Raw genomic sequence first — 22,270 nt, 5'->3', positions numbered from 1 at the left:
AAGCATGCTCTCATAATTGCATGGAACATTTTTTTTGTGAAACAATCTATTGAGAAATACAAATGTTTCCACACTAAATCAGTCAAGATGGCAATATTAAAATATATATCTGATTATGTTTGAGGTCCAATATAAATGTGAGTAGAGGGAAAAAAAAAAAAAGCTGTCCTCATGCAACTCAGATGCACAAATCAGAGCGTCATCAAACATTAAGAATTGTACTGTAACCATGCAAACCAATATACAAATATTTGATAAACAGACTAAGACATAGAAATCAATGTAAAGTGATATTCATTCAAGTAAAGTCATCTGTGGATGAGAACATTGGTAGTGCAACTGAGGATCAATATTAAGGCACACAAGTCTGAGTACAATTCAAGCAAGAAAATCTCCCTTTTACAGCTCCTAAAGCTTGGCACACACCCAGTACAGCAAAGGATGGTCTCATTTACACAAAGACCAAAGGCGTATGTGAGAGTAAAGAGCTAAGAGTTAAGACAAAACATCTCGTAGGATTATTGTTCAAACTACCGGAATGCTGAGTTTCGTAAGTCATTAGTGAAATTGTTCACTTCACTGTGTTATACACTACTGAACAAAAAGGATACATTTAAATCTACTGGTCACATAAGTTGTCATAAAATAAACATACATAATGACTTACAGCTGACAATAGCATAGTTGACATGACATTCATTTGTGATGGCTGACTTCTATTTTGAATACGCATTAAGCACTATAACAATAATTAAGCATCTTACATAAAGGTTATTGTAAACAATCTAACACAACTGGTGCAAAACATTGAAAAAATGCACTAACTTAACTATTATGTAGGTTGACTTAAAATGAATCTCAATAAAGGCACTCACGAACGTACAATCAATTGTCATAGGCTTCCAAGAACATTCCTTTACATTAATTGGTTATTGCAAGTTCTTTAGATGATAAATAAACAATATACAAAATAAATAGGTATCTGGTTGGACCATTACCATCTACAGTGATATATCGCACTGTATATTTTTCCCCAAGAAAAAAAAAACAACTACTACTGCATATGTATATTTGACAGCCGGCAGCACATTGGACCAAACAGCTCCACTGAGTCGCCATTTTCTGTCCATTTGGAGTGTTCTGAAGGGTGTGGTAAAGGCACGGTTCAAATCTGCTGAGCAATTCCACAGAGATAGGACCACAGTGTGAGCTGGGAGGCACTCCAAGCTTTAGATGTCCGTTCAAGCTTCCAGGCAGTTACAGAGCTGTCTCAAAGACAACCAGACTGCCGTCTGACATCCCTCCGTTGGCCATACTGGGACGGCTCCTGCTCATGTAAGCCTGAATCAAGACCAGATAACCTGTGTTAGTACACATCAAGGTCTGACGAATGTACAGAGGCACCACGAGTATAGGTCAGTACTGCCCAGAACGTTACACCAGCGCAATGTCTCTACTTGTGGGGGGCATGTCATATTAAAGCTATTTCATTGAGAGAGTGCAGACAGCGCTGGGTTGGGGGTGTGCTCACCTGTTTAGCAGACTCCAGGAGGTCAGCTATTTCCATCTTGTCGGACTGCTGCACCATCTTGTAGAAGATGCCGTCGTGGTTCTGAAGCAGGATGTGGGGCTCATCGTACGCATGGACCTCACCCGCGTCTAGAACCTGTGGGCAGACACAAAGGGATTCAGTTGGTCAAGGGCACAAAAACATTGAGTCTGACGCATAAGAAACATTGACAGCCTATGCTATAATACACATGTTTTCACCTCAGACATGTCATATTTAAGCTAACAGAAGCTACTGTAGGCAGAGATGACCATCCAGTTTTAACGGGTCATTGTTGGATGGGTGTACGGCTGGGGAGAGCTCTCACCATAATGCGGTCGCTGTCTATGATGGTGTTGAGGCGGTGAGCGATGGTGAGCACCGTGCACTCTTTGAATTTGTCTCGTATCGTCTTCTGGATCAGCTCATCAGTTCTACAGGGCCAGGAGAGAGACACATACTGTGTCTCTAACAATGACAAATCTACAGGCAGTGTGGATAAACTAGAGTTATACATTCCGTAGGTATAGGTAATGGACTTCAGTATGTAAACTACCATGATCAAGTAGGCTAAACATGAAATGATTGATATTGCCATTTGTCAATATCTAATTTAAAGCAAATAAAAAAAATAATAATGGCTGTGTGTGCAGCGGACTCAAAGACAAAGTAAGGCGAATAGTAGATTCTGAACCAGTTATTAGTTATCAATACGCAAGGCATGAATGTAGACTTATGGAAAGGAATCCCTTTTAAAATCTAAGGACATTGAGAACAGAGATTTTAAAAAGGCCTGTTATAATCTAAAAGATGGATAATTTGATGGTGGTGAGGAAATCAATAATTACACCTCTGCATTTTTCCTATTGCCAAAAACTAACAGCAAACGCCAATGGGCAAGTGTATTAATTCATATAAACCTGTATATCTATTGCTCTGTAAAAACCCAGCTGCACTGATATTCTATCATTTTGGAATGTGAGGCTTACGCACATCTTTGGTGCTGTATCAATGCATTATCAGAGGAATATGTGCCGATACAGATTTATCTATAAAAGGCCAATATCAGCCAATAATATCAGTGCTCCAATATATCTGTCAGGCTCTAATATCAACACTAGCTCTTTACCTGGGGTCCACGTTGGCAGTGGCCTCGTCGATGATAAGGACACGGTTCTTCCTCAGGACGGCTCGGGCTAGACACACCAGCTGTCTCTGGCCCACGCTGAAGTTGGAGCCAGACTCAGCCAGAACCGTCTCCATCTTACCGGGCAGCTCCTCCACCACAGACTTGAGCTGCACCTGGAGAAAGCAGAGGGCAGGAGACCTCTTCACCCCTAGGATAACCCACAGCAACAGTACAGGCAGGCATAACTACAGTATAGAGTATACAGTAAGACTATAGGGGGCCTTATAAGACTCATCACAATGGGCAATCTGGGATTGAAACAACAACAAAGTGGTCACCCTGCCACTTTTTGGGGTGAACAGCTGAGGGATGGGACTGGAGAAATCCATCATCTTTCAAATTCATAGACGGCACTATGGATGCAATGACTGACCATCCATGAGATCAAAATTATAGTTTCAACCATGTTTTGAAGCTAAACAGTGTTTACAATTGCATTGTTTTACAATGTTATATTCTTCAATAATCAATGGCTATATATCATTAATTTAAAAGTAAAAAAAATTGGTGTCTTTACATTTATGGCATTCATCCAAAGCGACTTAAACAAATGTATTTGTTGTAAGTAAGTGAATCATCTATCCATCAGTCATCATAAGATAAAGGGACCAGACCAGGGGCCATAGGCAGTCACAATGCTAGAAGGAGGACATTTTTTATAGGAGAGAAACTTGTACAGGGGGGGTAGTGGGGGTGAAGAGGTCTTTTAGGAGGGCAAATATACAGTGCAACAAATGCTGTTTTAGACGATGAACAGCCGTAGGCTATGACACCACAGAAACAGGGTCTACGATCAGTCACCACAGACACGACGCATGACTGATACAGAGACGGTGATTGGCTCTTACTTTTTGGTGTCTGTGTGTGTGTGTGTGTGTGTGTGGAGCAGTACCTCTCGGAGAGCGTTCCACAGTTCCTCTTCGGTGTGCTGATTGAAAGGGTCCAGGTTCTTCCTCATTGTGCCAGTGAAGAGCACTGGGTCCTGGGGAACAGAGGTCAGACAGAAATGTATAATATGCGTTGCCCGCAGCTTACTAGAGCTGTGTCTGCAAATAACAAGGGTACCTGAGGAATAATGGACATCTTCTGGCGCAGGTCGTGAAGGCCGATCTCAGAGGTCAGAACACCATCGATGTAGATTTTGCCCTTTGGCTCTGCCAGGCGGAAGAGGGCAGAGACCAGGGAGCTCTTCCCCGCGCCCGTCCTTCCCACAATGCCAACCTGAGGAACAGTGGGTGGAGGAAAGCTTGACCCATCACATTGCACTAGAATCAATGTTTCACATGAAAACCCTCAACAGTTTAGGGAATAACAACTATTCAAGAGACACCAGTCAGTTGTTTTGTAGATATTTGAATCTAAAAGGAACATCCAGACAGAGGCCAATGACGGGTAGATAAACAACAGCCCAGGCTGAGTGAGTGAACGGACCTTCTCTTTGGGCCTGAACATGGCCGTCATGTCCTTCAGGACCACAGGTCCGTCTTCACTGTAGGAGAAGTTGACCCGGTCAAAGGTGATGAGGCCTCGGCTGGGCCACTCGGGAGGAGGGCGCTTCTGCGTTTCCCACGGTGCTTCACTCTCCATATCTTTGTACTCGATCACCCTCTCAACAGATGTCATCTGTTGAATAACAGAGGTGAATAAGCTGTCAGACACACAGCCCTGGGTGTTCATACTAGCATAATGGCTACTAAACACAGTCTAACAGTCCATTCATGCTAGCATGGTCTTTATGAACAGGAATGAAGTAGCTGCAGAGTGATTTCCTAGAAAGCTGTTAGCTTAACATTCCCCCCTAACATGAGCATTTGGACATAAACAACTGTTCAGACAGAGACCACAACACTAGACTGGCAGCTCAAGAACCACATTTCAAAGTTTTGAAAGTTGGTCAAACGTGTCTTTCCAATGGTTATTCCCCAAAGTGCCCTAGCGAGGTAAACAAACTTTTTAAACATCTCATGTACAGTATATGTACAGGGTGCATATCTTCTACTTTTTTGGGGGAATCTTACCAGGTTCTCCACCTCGGTGCTTTGACGGATGCCCCATTGGAACATCCCCATTAGGGTGACGGCGTAGGACAAAGCTAGGCCCACGGTTCCAGCCTCCAACTCTGGAAACGTCCGGTCGGTGGAGAAGCAAACATGGAGACGGTGAGTCCCAATCAGTAAACACTCGATACTGTTCGACTGTACTGTTCTGCTTGGGACCCTCATTATACACCCTGTAACTGTACTGTTCAAGGAGGGCTCTCTGCCACGGTGACAGGCGTTCTGTGTGATGTAGTTTCTTACGGGCTCGTAGTAGCAGGCAACCATAGGTGGCGATGGTGACAAAGATGCAGCAGATGCCGTCCAGACGGACGGCGAACCAGCGAGAGGTCACCAGGAAGAGGAACCAGGCCTCTGTATAGGGCACCAAACAGACTCAGTTATACTCTAGTTCTACTGTAGTACCAGTTTACACAAAGGCTAAATCATAGCATAATCCTAAAGAAAATCTAAAAGGAGAACCTGAGTGCAGATCCTGATGGGCATCAAAGGTGTTCTGGAATCTCTCCTCGGCTCTGAAGGCTCGGATCGTCCACAGGCCTTGGAGGGAGGAGGACAGGTGGGAGAAGACTGGACTCCGAGCTGCAGAATAACACACATACAGTGAAGTTAGAATACATTTCTACAGGCACGTGCACAAACACGCTGCAGGGCATTCCCATTCCCATCCCTCTCCTGCCACTCACTGGTGGACTCCAGCCGTTTGATGTCTCTGGCGGTCTCCAGGAAGTAGCGTCGCAGGAACAGGAAGACTATGAGCAGCGGCACCACGGGGATGAGAATCCAGGGGATGACGGACGCCGCCACTGCGATCACACCCAGGATCTGAAGGAACACCTACTCAGGAGAATAACATCCCCCACGACCAAATCGGAGGAGAGGAAGAACGTCTAGTTAGTAAACTGGTAGTGACCCACAGGACATTCGATCTTCCATAGAACATAACCATGATATATAGGATTAGGCAGGACTGGCTATTATTTCAAGTTATTTATCGAAGCAAGTAATGTTATTTGAAATTGACTGTTATTATCATTGAATTGTCTGGATATATAAAATAAATACACAATAAAAGCTCTCTCTCAACTTCTGTGTTAGTTTTGTATACCTGTAAATCTGCACGGTTAAAATCAGATTCACTCACCTGAATGAAGTCCACAAAGGTCCATGGTAGCTGGGAGTCCAGCGCTCCGATGTCCTTGGAAAACCTGTTGAGGACTCTGCCTAGGACACAGCAGGAGAGAAGAGCACGGTGTTAAAGACTGTGGCTTTTTCCTTGTTCATATTACACTTGTTTCTATAATAACAAAATAATAATTTGCCTGTAGAACTACTAGGTTTTGGTCTGCCCTGTGCTGTATTTACTCACCGACTGGGTTGATATCAAAGAAGCGCACAGGGGTCCGGAGTATAGAGTTGAACATTGTGTTGTGGAGGTTCTGAGAACTCTTAACCAGCACCTTGAAGAGCACGAGACTCCTTGCAAATCCAAAGACCAGAGTGGCTCCAGTCAAACCTGAACACACAAATTATAGTCTTTTTGAGGAAGGTCATTTTATTGAGTGGAACACACACACACATGCTATTAAGTAAAATACTGAAGGAATCTGAATCGGTCCTGTGAATGGATGTCTGTCTTGACCTCGTATTGAACTTCCATTCATACTATTTCTTACACTTTGTTGTGACCAACTATGTCTTAAAATGTATGTAACAGAAGGTTTAAACGCATGAAAAATGGAGGGGAAAGAAGGAAGACAGCCTGTAGCAAAAACAGAACAAACACACATACATTTCCTTGTATCTCACCAGCATAAATGCCCAGGTATAAATCCAGGTCCAGCTGCTCAGTGGTGTTGTGGCCGTTTTGTGCTCCAACAGTGCCATTAACGTTGAGCTTCTCCTGCATGTCAGCCCTGTCAATCAAAGAGGAGTCACAGTTAGAGCCAATGCCAAGCATGTATGCGGAGGGGCATGTTGAAGGGGGTCACATGAGAAGTAGGGAAACACGTTGACCACTACTGAAGCCTATGTAACTATGTAACATACAAAATGCACTTCTCCACTAATGTGGATCAATCAACAATAATATGGTTGGTCATAGTGACTGCTATTAGAAAGGCTGACACAATCTATGTTAAAACACTTATTTGTCCAGGGGAAAGGTTAGAAGACCCTGAGCATGTTCGCTTATGGACAGCAGATGAACTGAGAAATGAATGAAGTCGCTTACCAATACGCCAGCCACCAGTCCTGAAGAATATACGATGACTGCACACAAAGTACAAGAGTATATTATTGCTGTGCAATAATAATAATTTGGTCAGTGCTTGGGTACCCGTTTCCTCCTGTTTAATGTGCAAAGACCCAAGCCCCTGGCCATACTTGAAAGCTAATGATAAGAAGGGCTTCTTCAAGGTTGTTTTAACCTGAGCTGTCAATTTGGGATCAGTGCGGAGAAGGGAGGAAACAGGGAGGGGAGGATTTACCTGAGCTAGGAGATTAAGTAAAATGGCCCACAGCAGGACCAGGATGCTGGCGCCCGCCCTCAGGTACTTGACGTAGAGGCTGGCGCCGATGGTCCCCACCTGGCGACCCTCCTCTGCTACTGTCTGGACATGTTCAGCCTACGAGGTTGACAACAGAACACACCTACTGATCAGACTAGGAGATAACAGATCACATACCTACTTATCAGCCCACTAGGCAGATAACAGGACCCAGCTTCTGCTCCTAGCAACTGTATCTGTAAGGGCTGGACAGGAAGTGGACAGGCTGAGGGCTGAACCTACCGGCAGCTCTTCGGCTCCATCTTTCACCGACTGCACAGAGGAGGTCCGGGAGTGCACAGAGTTCTGGGAGATGGTACGGTGGCGTGGCGAGCGGCTAGCAGGCTCCGCCCCCAGAGCTACATGCTCCTCCTCCTCCTCCTTCTTCAGCAGGGAGGCGAAGTCGAGGCCGGAACGCTGCAGCTCAGTGTAGGTCCCCCGAGCAACCATGTGACCCTGACAGACACACACGGGACAGTCACACCGTGACCCTGTCCAACAGCTGGACACTATTTACAGTACGTCAAATCAAATCAACTCAACTCAAATCAAAGTTCATTTATCAAATACACAGAATACAGCCGTAGACGGTGCAATGAAATGCTTAGGGCAAGCTAGCTCCTCAACAATTCAACAATCAACAATGCAATGACAATGATAATGATAATAATGATAATGTACTAAATATAAAAATAATAACATAAGGTGGCATAGTATTAGCAGCAGAAACACAGCAACAATATGTTGCAATATGTAAGTAAGTGTGTGAATGCATGTGTGCGAGTGCAAATGTGCAATGTCATTGGAGAATGACGCTGAACTGGGGGGGAGGGCAGTTTGAGTGTTTTTGTGTTTACATAAGTATGTTGGATATAAAGGTTTTGTGTATACGTGTGTTTACATCAGCATGGGGGTGAGTTAGTGAGTAAGTCATTAGTCAACATTTTATATAAACTGTATTTCCACTGTTTCTACAACCACGGGGCTAAAGCCGTGGTGACACATTTCCTCCACCACTTGTAACACAACCATTTACTTAGGCAGGCAGTCGTAGGGCATGTGTGTTAATCTACTATTGCACTATTATTTGTACACAGAATACACAGTATTTGGCTGCTATTTACTGTCTTTACTGACTGTTCTTTTTGCACTGTTTAAATTATTTTTATTGAATGTTTTACTTTTAGTTTGTCTTGTCTTATCTGTTGTGCCCGGGCACTTTATCTGTCTCACCCTGGGAGAGTGAGAAACGTCCTCTCGATTCCTTTGTATGTCTTGACGTGAAGAATTGACATTAAAGCCACTTTGACTTTGACTTATGAAAGCGAGCAAAGTACTGTATGTTTGGAATGTGAAACAGACAGGTCCAAACCTCCTTGAGGACGATGATCTGGTGGGCTGACTTAAGGTACTGCAGCTGGTGTGTGACCAGGATACGGGGCTTATTCCTCAGTAGACCACAGATACACCTGGGGGAACACAGACACACACACACAAGGACACACACACATTCATGAATGTTCACATCAGCCCAGACCTCCCATTTCTGCTACAGAACAGGCACATACAAGTTCCCCAACAAGGTCAAATATGAAAATATGTCACCCCCATTTACATACTAAACATACAGAAACATTTTATTATTGAATTTTGAATGATGTTCTAACCCTAACCCATGTGACGGGAGGAGGGTGGGGTCCGTTCACATTATCTCCCACCCACAGTGACAGCGTCTTTCCTTTTCCTGCCTACCGCTGCCTCTCGCTGGACTCCCCCACAAGGCCTCAGTGCTGTGATCTGAAGCCAGTGGCAGCTTTAAAGTAGCTCTGGGGGTGGGGTGGGGTGGGGGAGGGAGGGAAGAACAGAATGCTCCAGGCTTTCCTGCCAGTTGGCCACAAAGGGCTGCATACGTGGCAGTGGCTGGCTGGACAACAATCATCCATGGCTCCCAAAAACAATAGTGGAAGTACATAAATAAACTACACTACATGATTAATAGTGAAGGGTACTTCCTCAAAGAAGGGTACATACTCGAAGTCTAGAGCAACGTTCTTTCATCCTCATACTAGGAATCCACATAGTGCATTTATGTTCTCAACCACCACAAATACAGCTGATCATCAGGCCCTTGGATTGGTTGAATCAAGTTTTAGTGCTGGGTAGGTACAAAACAATGTGGACTGCATAAGACTGACTACACACGGGGTGTTGACAGTGTAGTCATTTGTTGCACTGTGTTCCGGACAAACAACTAAACATTCACCCACAGACCCCAAGATCTGGACCACACATGAAAATGTGTCACAACCAAAGTTTGATGTGTATTTGAAGGTCTCCTGTCCTGCCTCATGGTCATTTGGTGCTTCAGTCATGATCGAGGATGTCATTTCAGAGCTCAGCCAACGTTAGCATGTCTGTCTTTGTTTTGAGACACAAGGATTCCGCGAAGGATACTTTCTGAGTTGTTTGAGAATTTTAGCACAAACTTCTGAGATATACATACAGTCCTTGTTGAACGGGGACTACTAACTAGTTATTTAGAGACTATAGAGCTCACTGTGGCCGTATGTCACAAAGAGCGAGAGGTTGTTGAGGCTTTCACTTCCTCCATGGTCAGGATGCCTGAGACTTCTCTGCAACACTGAGTCACTCACTGTTCAAACAGGTGTCTCCCGACCTCAGCATCCACCGCACTCAGAGGGTCGTCCAACAGGTAGATATCAGCGTCCTGATACACCGCCCTGAGAGAGCGACACACGCACACACACACACACACACACTTATCAGGTCTTTTGATAAACAGCCCTGATACTGTACACACACTTACACTTAGTTAGGCTGTCCTCTTACCTGGCCAGGTTGACGCGAGCTTTCTGTCCCCCACTGAGGGTGGCTCCTCTGTCTCCAATCAGTGTCAGGTCCCCGTTTGGCAACAGCTCCATGTCCTGAACACAGAACCAACCAGCAACATCACAATCACTCAAACACAAAAAACACACTGTCATTGCTTGTTCCTCGTTAAAATAACCTGATATTTAAACCATTTCCGCTCTTCACCTCTGCAATTCATGAGCTGCTATAATCAACTTAATATTGCCAATCTATCTGATAAGGCAAACCATTCTCTTTTCAAACAACCTCCACAGCTCTTGTCACCACCTTGTGGTGGCTTTCAGCAGCACTTCACACCGTGTGTCTGCTGCAGCAGTGGCATTGAGGTAGACCCTGCTGCGATGTCAGTGTGCTCGTATTAAACACTGGCCCACTGTAGATCAGAACTGTGTGTCAGGGGATACGTAAGTGTTAAGCTGGTTTCACTTTGGTTTTAACTGGGGTGGAAGCGGTTCTTTAAGAGCACCAGCTACAAAAAGTCACAAGGTGTCAGGGGAAGTGGTGTTGTCTTCAAAGTTCAAATGGCCTGACTGTCTGAGTCAAAGCTCCAAGTGGAGATGAGGTGAAAGCTACATGAAGGTTGAATTTCGACATTCCTTGTGTCCTCTCTCCTCACCTCCTCCTCAAAACGCATTGGAGGAGAAGGTCCAAGGGGAGGAACCTCAAACCTTCTCCAATATGTTTTGAGGAGATAGCGAGGAGAGGACGTGAGGAAGCAAGGAAAGACTTTCGAGATTTGGCCCAGGTGTGTCTCTTACCCTCTTGAGGGCGCAGGCTTTCAGGACCTTCTCGTACTTCTGATGGTCGAGCTCTTTGCCAAACAGAATGTTGCTGCGGATGGTTCCTGGGAACACCCAGGGCTGCTGGGAGGCGTAAGTCAGCTGACCTTTGATCTTCAGCACCCCCTTGTCATAAGGCAGCTCTCCTAGGATGGCGCTGAGCAGAGAGGACTGTGGGAGATCGGGGAAGAACACACGTGAGCTGGATTAGAGCAAAATGCGCAGACAAAGTCAATATGTCACTGTCACATGGATAGGAGGAGGATAGATAAATAAAATCCAAAGGTTACTACCCGACACCTGCTTCTGTACACCTGTACTGTATACTGTATATATTGCCAGCCTGCTGGGTAACTGCCCTCACTACATTCACTGTCCTCATGTAGTCACCCAATAAGGCTGACACTTGATCTCTGACCTTTCCAGCGCCCACAGGTCCAATGACAGCCACCAGCTGCTCTGACTTCACTCTGAGTGACAGGTTTTGGAGAGACGGCGCGTCCAGACCCTGCAAGGAGAAAGGACATTTCGTTTCAACCTTACATTTGCTGATGTTTATACAGAAAACATACTGCACAGACAGGTGCAGTCAAGGTGTTTGTAACCTCGTCCCCAGGCTATTGGACACAGTGCATATCAGCCTGGAATGACAACAACTGAAACCTGGCCTTATTGGGAGTGAATTGACTGAGTAAAGTATTTGTTATGATTTCATTACAGCGAATCAATGGCTATGCGCCGTCCGTTTTCAACGGTCAACGGGCAAGTTTGACGTGTTGGTCCACCAGGCCTTTCGTGCATTTTGACGGAAGTGGTCCTCTGTGGCTCAGTTGGTAGAGCATGGTGCTAACAGCGCTTAGGTTGTGGGTTTGATTCCTGCTGGGACCATATATACTGAAATGTATGCACTCACTGCAATGTAAGTCGCTTTGGATAAAAGCGTCAGCTAAATGGCATATATTAAGTGTCTGGGAACGAGACTAATGTGTTGGATACAGCTGTGAAAGTTATGAAAACGTTGAAGATAGTGCATTCTTATGACTCTGGATTGCCCTAGTTGAACATTCACCAAAGGCAACAATAAAGGTGATTTGATGTACTGAAGCCACAAAAATGCTGTTGTGGCATTCTTACGAGACAGGCCATTCACCTTGTCCCAGTAGCACATAAGGTCCTGTATGTCCACCGAAGCCCCTTTCCTCTCCTCCTGGAGGAGATCTGTGTTGCCCTTCACAATCTCATCCAACATGAGGAAAGTCTGTGGAAATGATGATAATACAGATTACTGGTCCCTTAATAGAAACATGTGGTATCAGATGTGACAAACACAAATATATGCCTGCGATTGATTGGTTGTTTGTTTACACTTGCATCAGGTAAAACTGATCAATCAAATGTTAAATTAAGAGAAAGAGTGGAAAAAAACAGACGTTCGGTGGCCGTGTAGATTCAACAAACAACAAGGGTGTGGCCAAGGCACAGACGTAGTAATCGTTCCTTGGTTTTAGATTACACGTACAATCAATTTTATGACTGAATCCAAAGATTAGATTTGGCCAATAGCCCCGGAGCACCACCATGACTAAGCAGTTAGTGGAGAGGCAACACAATGAGAGACTGAACATGGTTCAGATGAGTCATGTGAGGAGTGTGACAATGTGACAGGGTTACATAAATAGTCCTGGAAGTCAGTCAACCCCATGCCTTGTGTTTCACACTGGCATTCAAACGACCAACCGTCAGGACAGCACTAAAATTCATCATCGACATCTAAAATTAGCCTACAGCGGCTTGGGTAGATGACACCTGCACTTCCACACGCGCCAGGCCAGAGGAGCCTTGCACGAACTCAGGGGGATGATTCAAATCATGGATGGTTTGCCATTCATATCATTTAACATGAGATAGTGTGTGCACAGCAACCAGGACAGCAGCGAGTTGGATTAACCCTGAGCAGATTTTAGCTACTTCTCTTCCAATCCCTCTCAGTGAAAACAGACCTTGGTTTACATCGAGTCATTCACATAGAAATTCAGGATAAGTTGTTGATAGGACGCATTGTTCAAAAAGCATCAACATGTATATCCTGTGCCTTAACCCTGGTTGTTTTGTGTGTGTCCGTGTCCCTAACAATGATCTAGATCAGTGTTCTTCCAGTACCAACCCAGAACCCACCCATGCTTTTGTTGTTTTACCAGCTGCTCTAACAAGACTGATTCAACTACTCTGAAACCGGTTGTTGTGATGTACAGTGTACTGTAGTCGTCACCATGGTGAGGCGGCGGCGGCGGTACCTTGATCCTTTTGACACTGACGAGCGCCTCGGACACCTTCTCAATGGCACTGGGGAAGAAGAGGGTGACGTTGAGTCGGACGGCACTGTACAGGGACACGGCCACGAAGACACGGCTGGCTGAGATAGTGTTCCCCAGGAGGACGTAGACGGTGAAGGTCACAAAGATGATGACCTTGCTGGCTGAGAAGAAGGAGGCCATGTTGAGGGCTCGGAGGTAGGAGGTCTTCATGATCATGGAGATCTCCTCCCTGAAAGCATGAATTGAGTTTAGACCCTGTGCACACTTCTTACTGGGTCAATGCATTATAAACACGCTACAACAGAAAAAGGCACAACATGTCATCAACACCCAGAACGCTCAACAATGCATGTGGCATGAGGTGGAAGCAAAAGGAGGGAGACCTTTACACAATGGCACAACTAAAACAAACTCAGGCAGGAGGATATTCAGTCCAGCTGTTCTGATGGAGGGTTGGAACCACGTAGACAAAATGTGCCAGTAGACAGACACAGATGAAGAAATATAAACATACGTTGAAAATGAGTTGCCGTTCCTTTAACGTTTCTAAAATCATATTTTCCGTTTTTTGGGGAATTTAATTGCTAGATCATTTCAATTGAAGACAGAGGTTCAAGTGTCATTGTGCCTCAACCTGCCTACCAAATAATGACACTAAAATTCCAAATAAATAAGATGAAAACCAGGACAACGACCCACTCTGATAACAACCCGTGTTGATCCGTTGGAAAGCCCCTGTATCATCTTAGCCTTGGGAGTATGTGTAAACACATGCGGATATACAGAGGGAGAGGGGCAGCCTGCAGAGAGGAGCTATCCAAACAGGGCCTGTGTGTGCTGGTGATACACTCAGTGGCATTGTGCTACATAAGAAATCTGCATGTTTCCCTGTAATAAAATCAAGCTCAATCGGTTCCATTCATCATAAACTAGGAGCCTTCAGCACCTTGTTATCCTAGTGGCAATAGGCAGACAGTAATGACGTAGACGTAGTCTTTAAGGCTGGATAGTGGTAGCATGTCACAGCTCGGTGAGGGAGAGCACAGAGCTGGGTTTTAGATGTAACAGATGGCTTTGTTGACATCTGATAAGGTGCCAGTGGCTTTTCTCCCTTACCTGGGTCAAGTGGTCAACCGCCCAATTACATCATTTTACCCATGGAGGCGGAGGCAGAGTGCCACAAGTGCCTCAACTCCTGGCAATGGAGGTTTTCATGGTGTTTTTTTTTTATTTTATTTTTATTTATTCAGATTTCAGTCGATTTGAGTGAATGTCACAATGGGTAAAATCCTAACCTGCGCTAAGATCTGCGCACTTAAGTTGAATCATCGCACACATTTTTTTTATGTTTTACCTTCGTACTTCATTGACCAGTGCTGAGAAGGGCTTCTCCCAGGCGTACATTTTGATAATCCTGATTCCCGACACCACTTCATTCATGATGCGTATCCTATTGTCAGTTAGGGCACCAGTTTTACTCCTGTGAGGACAAAAGGGACTGATTTAATCGGCATGAAAATAAAGACAATGAGCAATAAATCGGGCTCCAGGGTTCACAACTTTCTCAGTAAACCAAGTTTATTGCCTCTAAACACATGCATTGCTTTACACTGGGGATCATGAATATATAGATCATGGAAGCAGGCCAAAGATAATTCATATGTAAGATACACACAGGTTTCCTGTTGAGCTAGCTAGACCATCACATGACATTACAGGCCAGGGAGCAGCCAAGCTCTAGAGAGTTGGAAGGGAAACAGTGCACAGAGGAGTGGACCTATTGACATCTGTCTGGCCATTTTAGAAATTGAGACATTCTTACTTCCAGGCTTGTCCAGCATTAACTTGACTTCTTAATATGTCTGTCTCTTGTCTTAATTGTCAGAGTTGTTGTTTTTCACTATGTTGAGCATCAACATGTGATAGTATACATGTGATAGACAATTATGTTTAGATTATTTGAAATCTTGAATCATATTATGTGTGTGCGTGAGTGTGTGTGTATTATACCTGAACTTGGAGAAAAGTCTTCCAAACATAGTTTGTAGTGGCATGAGGAAGAGCAGGATGGCCATGCCAGCAAGGCATGATGGGCCGATCTCTTCCCACAGCAGCCCGAGGACAACTGCCGCCTCCAGAGGCCCCGCCCACAGGAAGTGCAGGAAAATAGTCACCTGTGTTCAAGAGGAAGGTCATGGTTACAGTATGTTTATAAGGACAGGAGCCCCCCCCCCCCCCCCTTCTTCGTCCTTGAACTATCATGGCATTGCAATGTTTATCCAAACCATTACAATCATTTTAATCTTTATTAATCTTTGCAAATTCCTGGTGCGTTTCTTAGCGTAGTAATACAATTCCATCTTTATAAAGAAGTGTTGTTTCTCTTTCTTTGACAAATGCTGGCTCTATGAACAATTAAAAAACTTTCCAAGATATTTGATGGACATCAAATACCCTTCAGATTATTGATATGAGAATAACTGTCGAAGTAATTATTCTGTAAAATAACATGTTCAGAGTTCAACTTCTAAGAATCTCTGCTCAAAATTAGTGGTGCCCTCAATAAATTACAGGATTAATTTGAAATAGTAGACAAATTCATAATTCCAAGTAATTAATTATCAACAATATTTAGACCCCTATACCCACTACAGTGGTCAAGGGCAACACTGATATAGATCTGCATTTCTAAATATAGTCTGTCAGGAAACAACCACTCAACCACCTAGCAGCATCTCTTCATGACTTCATGATCATTTACCAAAAAATGCAATGTGGCAGGAGGGGTGGAGGGGGTAGAGATTATCACAGTTGGCTTTTCAAATTGTTCATTTGTCTGCCGAGAGGCACTATGACCCTGTAATGACCGACCGAGAGTGGCATAGTGACCTTCATCAGAATTTATTTAACCGTCCGTTACTAAGAAACAGATCGCTCCACAAGACAGAAAGAATGTACTTTCGCTGCAGGTGTTGGTACACTGATTAAAATGAAACTCCAGCGTTAAGATGCCAACTGGGCGCCATGCCAGTCAAAGTAACAACTTAATCAGGCTTGTACGCAATCCATTTCCCTTCAGATAGAGTAAAACGGTGCGAACGTCGGAGTGGACGCCAACACATCGAGGTTGAACTACGGTAACGGTGCAGATACAGGATTCCGTTTGCATGCTATCTGTAGATCAAAAGGAGGTCTTCTCATGCATGCATGGCTTTGTTGTTTTAGTTAAACAGACTAACCACAACGGACTCGCTAAAATATGCACAGTGATGAAAGCCGATGCAGGTACGACAGGGTTCACAAACCTCATCAAACTTGTTGACATCGTTTGATAGAAGATTGACGATTTGGCCTGTGGTGGTTTTTCCCATCGCTTCACTGCTGAGGCACAGCGCCTGTGGGTAGGGCACATTCATCAGCAGGTTAATTGCCCGAATAACATACATCAAACTCAATCATTCAAAAGACAGGACGGGTATGGTTTAATGCGAAATCTCCCGTTATGAAAAGCTAAGCGATAACAACACGGACCTAATTGCCCAAATGAGTATAGAAGGCGAACTCTTAGGCTGTGTTTATGAACCCTTTAAACTAAAGGATGGAGGATGAAGCCTTAGGAGGAGCCAGCCAGACTGTAGAGGGTGGGCCCATCCTCCTCTGGCCAACCCAGTCATCAGACATGAACTTCAAAAGGTCTGTTTGGCTGTGGTCCGATTCTCTACCCTTACCAAAGAGTATATTTGTTCTCTCCTCCTCATGGATCTTTAACCCATTTGTAGTGATGGCAGTTTGACACTGAAGCTTCGATACGTGCTTCAAACACTGAACAACAATTCCATCGAAGCACTGCTTCAAAGCTTGCTTTGGTGCGAAAAAAATCACGTGACATATGACGTCCGAAGCAGCAACTGCTTCGTTGCCTGAATGAATCACCTGACTGGTTCGCGGTCCAATCAGGTGATTCACTGGCACTGCCTCGTCTCGATTCTGACAGGTGAAAGGTTGCGACAGTTTTGAATTTGAGTGCCTCAACACTTTATAACCGCTCTAAACAATGCACAATTTGTGGATTGTCGTAGTAGGTGCGTTGTTGGTATTGCGTTTGTATTCTCTGAGTGTTCTTCTTGTAATCTTTGAGTGTTCCCCATCCCACATAATCACCCCCTGCCATAGTTACACAAACACACCCAACCTATGCCATATTTTCCCCAGCACTCTCTCCTCAATAACACAATACACACATTCATCAATCTGTATTTGTAAATAGAACATGATATTCAGTCTTAGTGTGTGTGTGCATCAAAGAATTTCATCTAAGCTAAGATACTGTAGCGAACGGCGGGGTAGCCGCGGGTATCGAACTCGCAATCTTTCGCTTACAAACCGGCCGCGCTAGCCACAACACCAAGAGCGACAACTCCCTTGGCGGAATTGCTAACGGGCCTTTCACAGGGTCGTTACAATACTTTAAATCCAAGGGTGATCAAAGCAAAGATGCTTCAGAACAAAAGATCTTTTCTACAAAAGTAAAGTAGTTTCTCCAACACTGCTCATTGAGGTGTGTGTGTGTGTGTGTGTGTGTGTGTGTGTGTGTGTGTGTGCGTGCGTGCGTGTAATTAAAAGCCTCCTGTCCACCAACTAGCCTGCCTAATTTGACTGCAGCCTTGCACTTTGCCAGGAGAGGTCACTGTAACTGAAGCTTCGAGTAATGAACCCATTTTCGAAACAATTGGCTCAAGTGGTTCAGTGCTTCACAAAAGCTTCATTTGCCCATCACTACCCATTTGTGCCGGATGCTACGCAGCATTGCATCTACCGCCGGTTGCTGCGTTACGCACATTTGAATTTGCCGCCAGTTGCTGCGCAGCGCAGCATTTTTGATTTGTCGTAATTTTCATGAGTGCAGCATATAATGCACTGTCATTGGTTCAAATACACATGAGGTGGGTCTTGTTGATTTTTTAAAACCACGTGAGCACCCAAATGTCTTGTGGTTCGCCGAACGCACTTGTATGTCTGATTGATTTTCCGCGACACGACACGACATTCGGGTGCTCACGTGGTTTTAAAAAATCAACAAGACCCGCCTCATGTGTATTTGAACCAATGACAGTCGACAAATCGAAAATGGCGGTAAATTCAAATGTGCGCAACGCAGCAACCGGCGGTAGATGTCGCGCGGCAGTCGGCACAAATGGGTTAAGCAGAGAACTGGTGTAGAACAAAATATGATGGGATTCCGCCCTAGCTCATGCCTCAACCACTCTTATTATTCTTAATGCATAGGGGGGAATGAATGAGTGAATGGCCTTTCGGGGTGGGGGTATGGTACCATAGCCTTTGGGGCAGTTTGTCCTACTGACCTTCCTGTAGATCATGTGACACATGGCCACTCGGATCTTCATGCCCGTCCTCTGGACATGGAAAAAGTAGAGGTGGTGGATAATGGTCAATCCTATGGTGGACAGAGAGATACCAGCAGCATAGCCACAGGCCTCATACAGAGCATCCATGTTATCTGGGTCAAAAGTCTCAAAGTACCGGATCAGCTTTCCCAAGAACACTGGCTGGGCCACCTTAATCACTTCCTTTAGTGGGGGAAAATACAGAAAAAAAGGTTGTAATGAGGTGGCATTATTTAACAGCTTGGTCTTGTGGGTTTAATGCATTAAATGCCCTTGCCTTTCATAAGACACAAATGTTGCTATGTACCTCCAAAAAAGTGAAAATCCCCAGCACTGCATAGGGTTTCCAGTAGCACTTGATGATGGCTTTGGTGAGTTTGGGGGTACGGAGCTCTTTGGCAGCCTTCTGCACCTCGTGATCCCAGAGTCTATAAGGAGGGTACACAACCTTCATGTCACTTTACTGAAGTTTTTATTCTGTATTACACAAATGTATCCCCAACATGGGGCTATGATCACTTGTTTGATTGCTTGACAACTGTGAGAGATTATAACAACAGCAGAATAACAGTAACATCAATGACAACAGTTCAAGATCAAAGTGTATCATACCCCTTGGGATCAATAAAGTACCTATCTATCTATCTATCTATCTATCTATCTATCTATCTATCTATACTGTAGGTACTGGGATACAGGGGAGTGTAAGACAAGACAATTAAATTCTTACTTGCAAGCTGTCTTCGAAAACACAACAGCAGCACAGCAACAAACGTAGCAGAGAATACAATTATTAACACAAGAATAATACAACAGCAGCAGTGACTCATGTGGCATTTAGAATACAGTGCAAGACAAGTCGTAGCAGATAGAAAGTGTCAAGGGGGTTGCAAAGGGTGTACATTAAATACAGTCGACATTTCTATGGGAACCAGTGTGGCTGCACTGGTGGGTAGAACCAAATTCTATTTGAGACGCAAACCAGATCCCAATCCAAGATATTATCAAGAATGGCTGTATATATGTCTTAGGAATTTTAAACAGTGTGGCGCTGGATTGCATTATCAAAACCCGACTCCTTTTTTAAACTCCTTGTTTATTCATGTAAAAATGCGCAAAAAAATACTGCTAAAACACTGAATTCATTGAGGACATCATAACACGTTCACTTTAGTTTTTAACAACGAGATAGTTACTCTATCATTCCTTAATATATAGTTTCATTTGCCGCCAAGTTCACAGCTTGGCGCAGCGCCACTCATACATTCTTTGGTGAGAACACTGGACATGATGTTTTCATAATCCTTTGTCTTCTGCACAATCTAACATTTTTTTATTATCTGACACGATTTCAAATCTGCCTCCCCACAAGAACTAGAGCGACACACAGTTGAACAGCTCTGTTTTGAATTACCCACCAATTTGTCACCATTTCACACACGGAAAACCTCTAAATGCATCTCAGTATAGTTAATGACTTGAACTAAATGATTAAAAAGGAGACTTAGAGAAGAGAGGTTTATCTCATGGCCCTTCAGGACAGTCCATGCTCTTTGGTTGCACTGTATTGTTAAGAGCCCTAACTGAAAGTGAGTTCTTGAGACAAGAACATCATCATCATCATCACATTTTCTATTGATATGCTCTAAGTAACGATGAAATGACTGGCTCCGAGGCTACCACACAACCTACTGTAACCTCCAATAACAAAGATACCCTGTAGCACAGTTGGGAGAATGTCACCATTACAACAACACCATCTCTTGGATTGTCTGAGATCACTAAGATTCTGGTTTTGGTCCAGGGCATTCATGCATCAAGTCAAAGCAAAGGTCAAGGAGGCCTAGGACAGTCAGGAAGTTAACCATATTTTCTATGTGCATCATAAAAAGCTTCAGTGTCTTAAGAGACAATGACCCAGGATGCATATAGGCTAATTCCAGCGTTGGGGATAAGGGCTTGAGTCTGATGAAGCTGTGATGCTTTTGAAAATGTTTGAGTAAGTGTACTCAAGCAATGTTTGATTACAGTAAGTATAGTCAAATATAGTTTGCTCAAGTATACTGTGGCCTATTTACTTTTTTCACTCTGAGAAAAGAACATGTATCCCCCCTCTGTAACAGCAAAGCTTACCTGAATCAGCAACCCTAAATCCTGGTAATTTCTGACTTAGTTCAGATTGATAATCATGGAGTGGTTAATAAGCAGAGATTGCTTAGTTTGCCTTACCTCTGCAGTTCCTCTCCCAGTCTCTCAGACCCGTCCTCCGGGAGCACTCTGTACATGTCATCTTCCTCCAGCCGGCGCTTGTACCCAATTCGGAAGAAAGGATTCAACCAACTGATGAAAAAAGGGTGAACAGGGGTTAGAGAGAGAGAGTAAAGGCATGGAGGAGGAAGGTAGGTAGGTAGTGTGGAAGAATAAACCATCAGTCAGTCTTCACAGGGGTTCGATAGTGTGATCAAGTAAAAGCTTCTTTATTCATTCTTATTGCAATAAGGAAAGACAAATTGAATGGCAGGGCGTTTGGAACAGAGTCAGCATGTACATCACTCAGGCTGGTCCATCGAGGAAGAGGAGGATAGTTCTCCCTTGAATTTTATGAAATAAAATAAAAAATAAAAACGTATGTACAACAACTGTAAAATCTGCTCGACTCTGCTGCACAAAATGCACTAAAACAAAATGCATTAAAACAGTCTTAGTGGTCTCAAATGATTGAACATGGTAACTGCAGTTTGAACGGAAATAGAGGAGAGTGAATTTCAAGGCTCTCCTCGCTGCTCCATTCAGCCCCATTCATTGTGGGGTTTTGTTAGGTTTTTTTCAATAGGGTGGGCAAATTCTAGCATCATGGTGAATCGAAATTGACCTTACAGTTATGGATGGCTTACCCAATTCAACCATGCACCCGGCCTCCAAAGAAGAGCCACCCGTATGTTGAAACAATCTATTCAGACCTTGTCTATTGATTGATCGTTAAGGTTAGAGACTATCGATTGAGGACATTTCTTGTGCAACCCTACCTATGATATCTCCTCCTGTGTGTATGTAGGCTACAGTATGTGTGTCTGGCGGGTTTATCTACGTTACACTTGGCTTACCCATTTCAACCCTAATGGCGATATCAGCAACATACAGGCAGTAAATAACAGTTATTTGCATGATCAAAGCGATTACAGGTGTGTTCCCCATTATCACACTCCTATTTCAAAACCTAGGCTTATCACATTTGTTTTACTGAATCCATAGTTTTGCTCTCAGCCTGAACCACCATATGTTGTTTATGTAGGCTACAGTAGCCTACATGTATGTGTGTTTGATTGATACGGTCACGATATCCACACAAAGGGAGATGGACAACTTGATTACAGACATTTGGAACACTTTTGTGAGTAACTCAATGTTTTCATGTTGTTTGAATGTGACTTTGCATGGTGGAGCATACAAAAAAAGTGTATATTTTAACTTTAGCAAATGACTGGTGTATATACTTTCTTGCACATGTGTATAATTATATTTCATTACATGTCAT

The 22,270-nt window shown here is 44.0% G+C and overlaps 1 protein-coding gene across 2 annotated transcripts in view; it reads right to left on the bottom strand.

Annotated features, from left to right (window-relative positions):
* Positions 1-116: 116 nt before the first annotated feature.
* Positions 117-22,270, bottom strand: part of abcc4 (ATP binding cassette subfamily C member 4 (PEL blood group)) — a 22,971-nt gene continuing 817 nt past the window's right edge. Inside the window, exons 2-31 of one of the 2 annotated variants that reach the window (XM_083685369.1) lie at positions 20,965-21,075; positions 19,043-19,163; positions 18,694-18,918; positions 16,636-16,725; positions 15,341-15,504; positions 14,685-14,810; positions 13,310-13,559; positions 12,166-12,273; positions 11,434-11,523; positions 10,995-11,186; positions 10,195-10,289; positions 9,999-10,085; positions 8,717-8,813; positions 7,588-7,800; positions 7,285-7,422; positions 7,029-7,066; positions 6,605-6,711; positions 6,161-6,311; positions 5,940-6,015; positions 5,482-5,632; positions 5,258-5,377; positions 5,039-5,149; positions 4,757-4,857; positions 4,170-4,361; positions 3,804-3,959; positions 3,631-3,720; positions 2,679-2,851; positions 1,878-1,983; positions 1,532-1,666; positions 117-1,341 (exon numbers count right to left, since the gene is read on the bottom strand). In XM_083685369.1, the coding sequence (XP_083541495.1) occupies positions 1,258-1,341; positions 1,532-1,666; positions 1,878-1,983; positions 2,679-2,851; positions 3,631-3,720; positions 3,804-3,959; positions 4,170-4,361; positions 4,757-4,857; positions 5,039-5,149; positions 5,258-5,377; positions 5,482-5,632; positions 5,940-6,015; positions 6,161-6,311; positions 6,605-6,711; positions 7,029-7,066; positions 7,285-7,422; positions 7,588-7,800; positions 8,717-8,813; positions 9,999-10,085; positions 10,195-10,289; positions 10,995-11,186; positions 11,434-11,523; positions 12,166-12,273; positions 13,310-13,559; positions 14,685-14,810; positions 15,341-15,504; positions 16,636-16,725; positions 18,694-18,918; positions 19,043-19,163; positions 20,965-21,075 (3,898 nt within the window). In that variant the 3' untranslated portion in view covers positions 117-1,257. Of the gene's footprint in view, positions 1,342-1,531; positions 1,667-1,877; positions 1,984-2,678; positions 2,852-3,630; positions 3,721-3,803; positions 3,960-4,169; positions 4,362-4,756; positions 4,858-5,038; positions 5,150-5,257; positions 5,378-5,481; positions 5,633-5,939; positions 6,020-6,160; positions 6,312-6,604; positions 6,712-7,028; positions 7,067-7,284; positions 7,423-7,587; positions 7,801-8,716; positions 8,814-9,998; positions 10,086-10,194; positions 10,290-10,994; positions 11,187-11,433; positions 11,524-12,165; positions 12,274-13,309; positions 13,560-14,684; positions 14,811-15,340; positions 15,505-16,635; positions 16,726-18,693; positions 18,919-19,042; positions 19,164-20,964; positions 21,076-22,270 lie in introns of both variants that reach the window. The other variant, XM_083685368.1, reaches the window with a different exon arrangement.

The sequence above is a fragment of the Argentina silus genome (assembly GCF_951799395.1).
Source record: "Argentina silus genome assembly, chromosome: 14".
NCBI classification, from domain to species: domain Eukaryota; kingdom Metazoa; phylum Chordata; class Actinopteri; order Argentiniformes; family Argentinidae; genus Argentina; species Argentina silus.
This window is presented reverse-complemented; position numbering and strand designations above follow the sequence as displayed.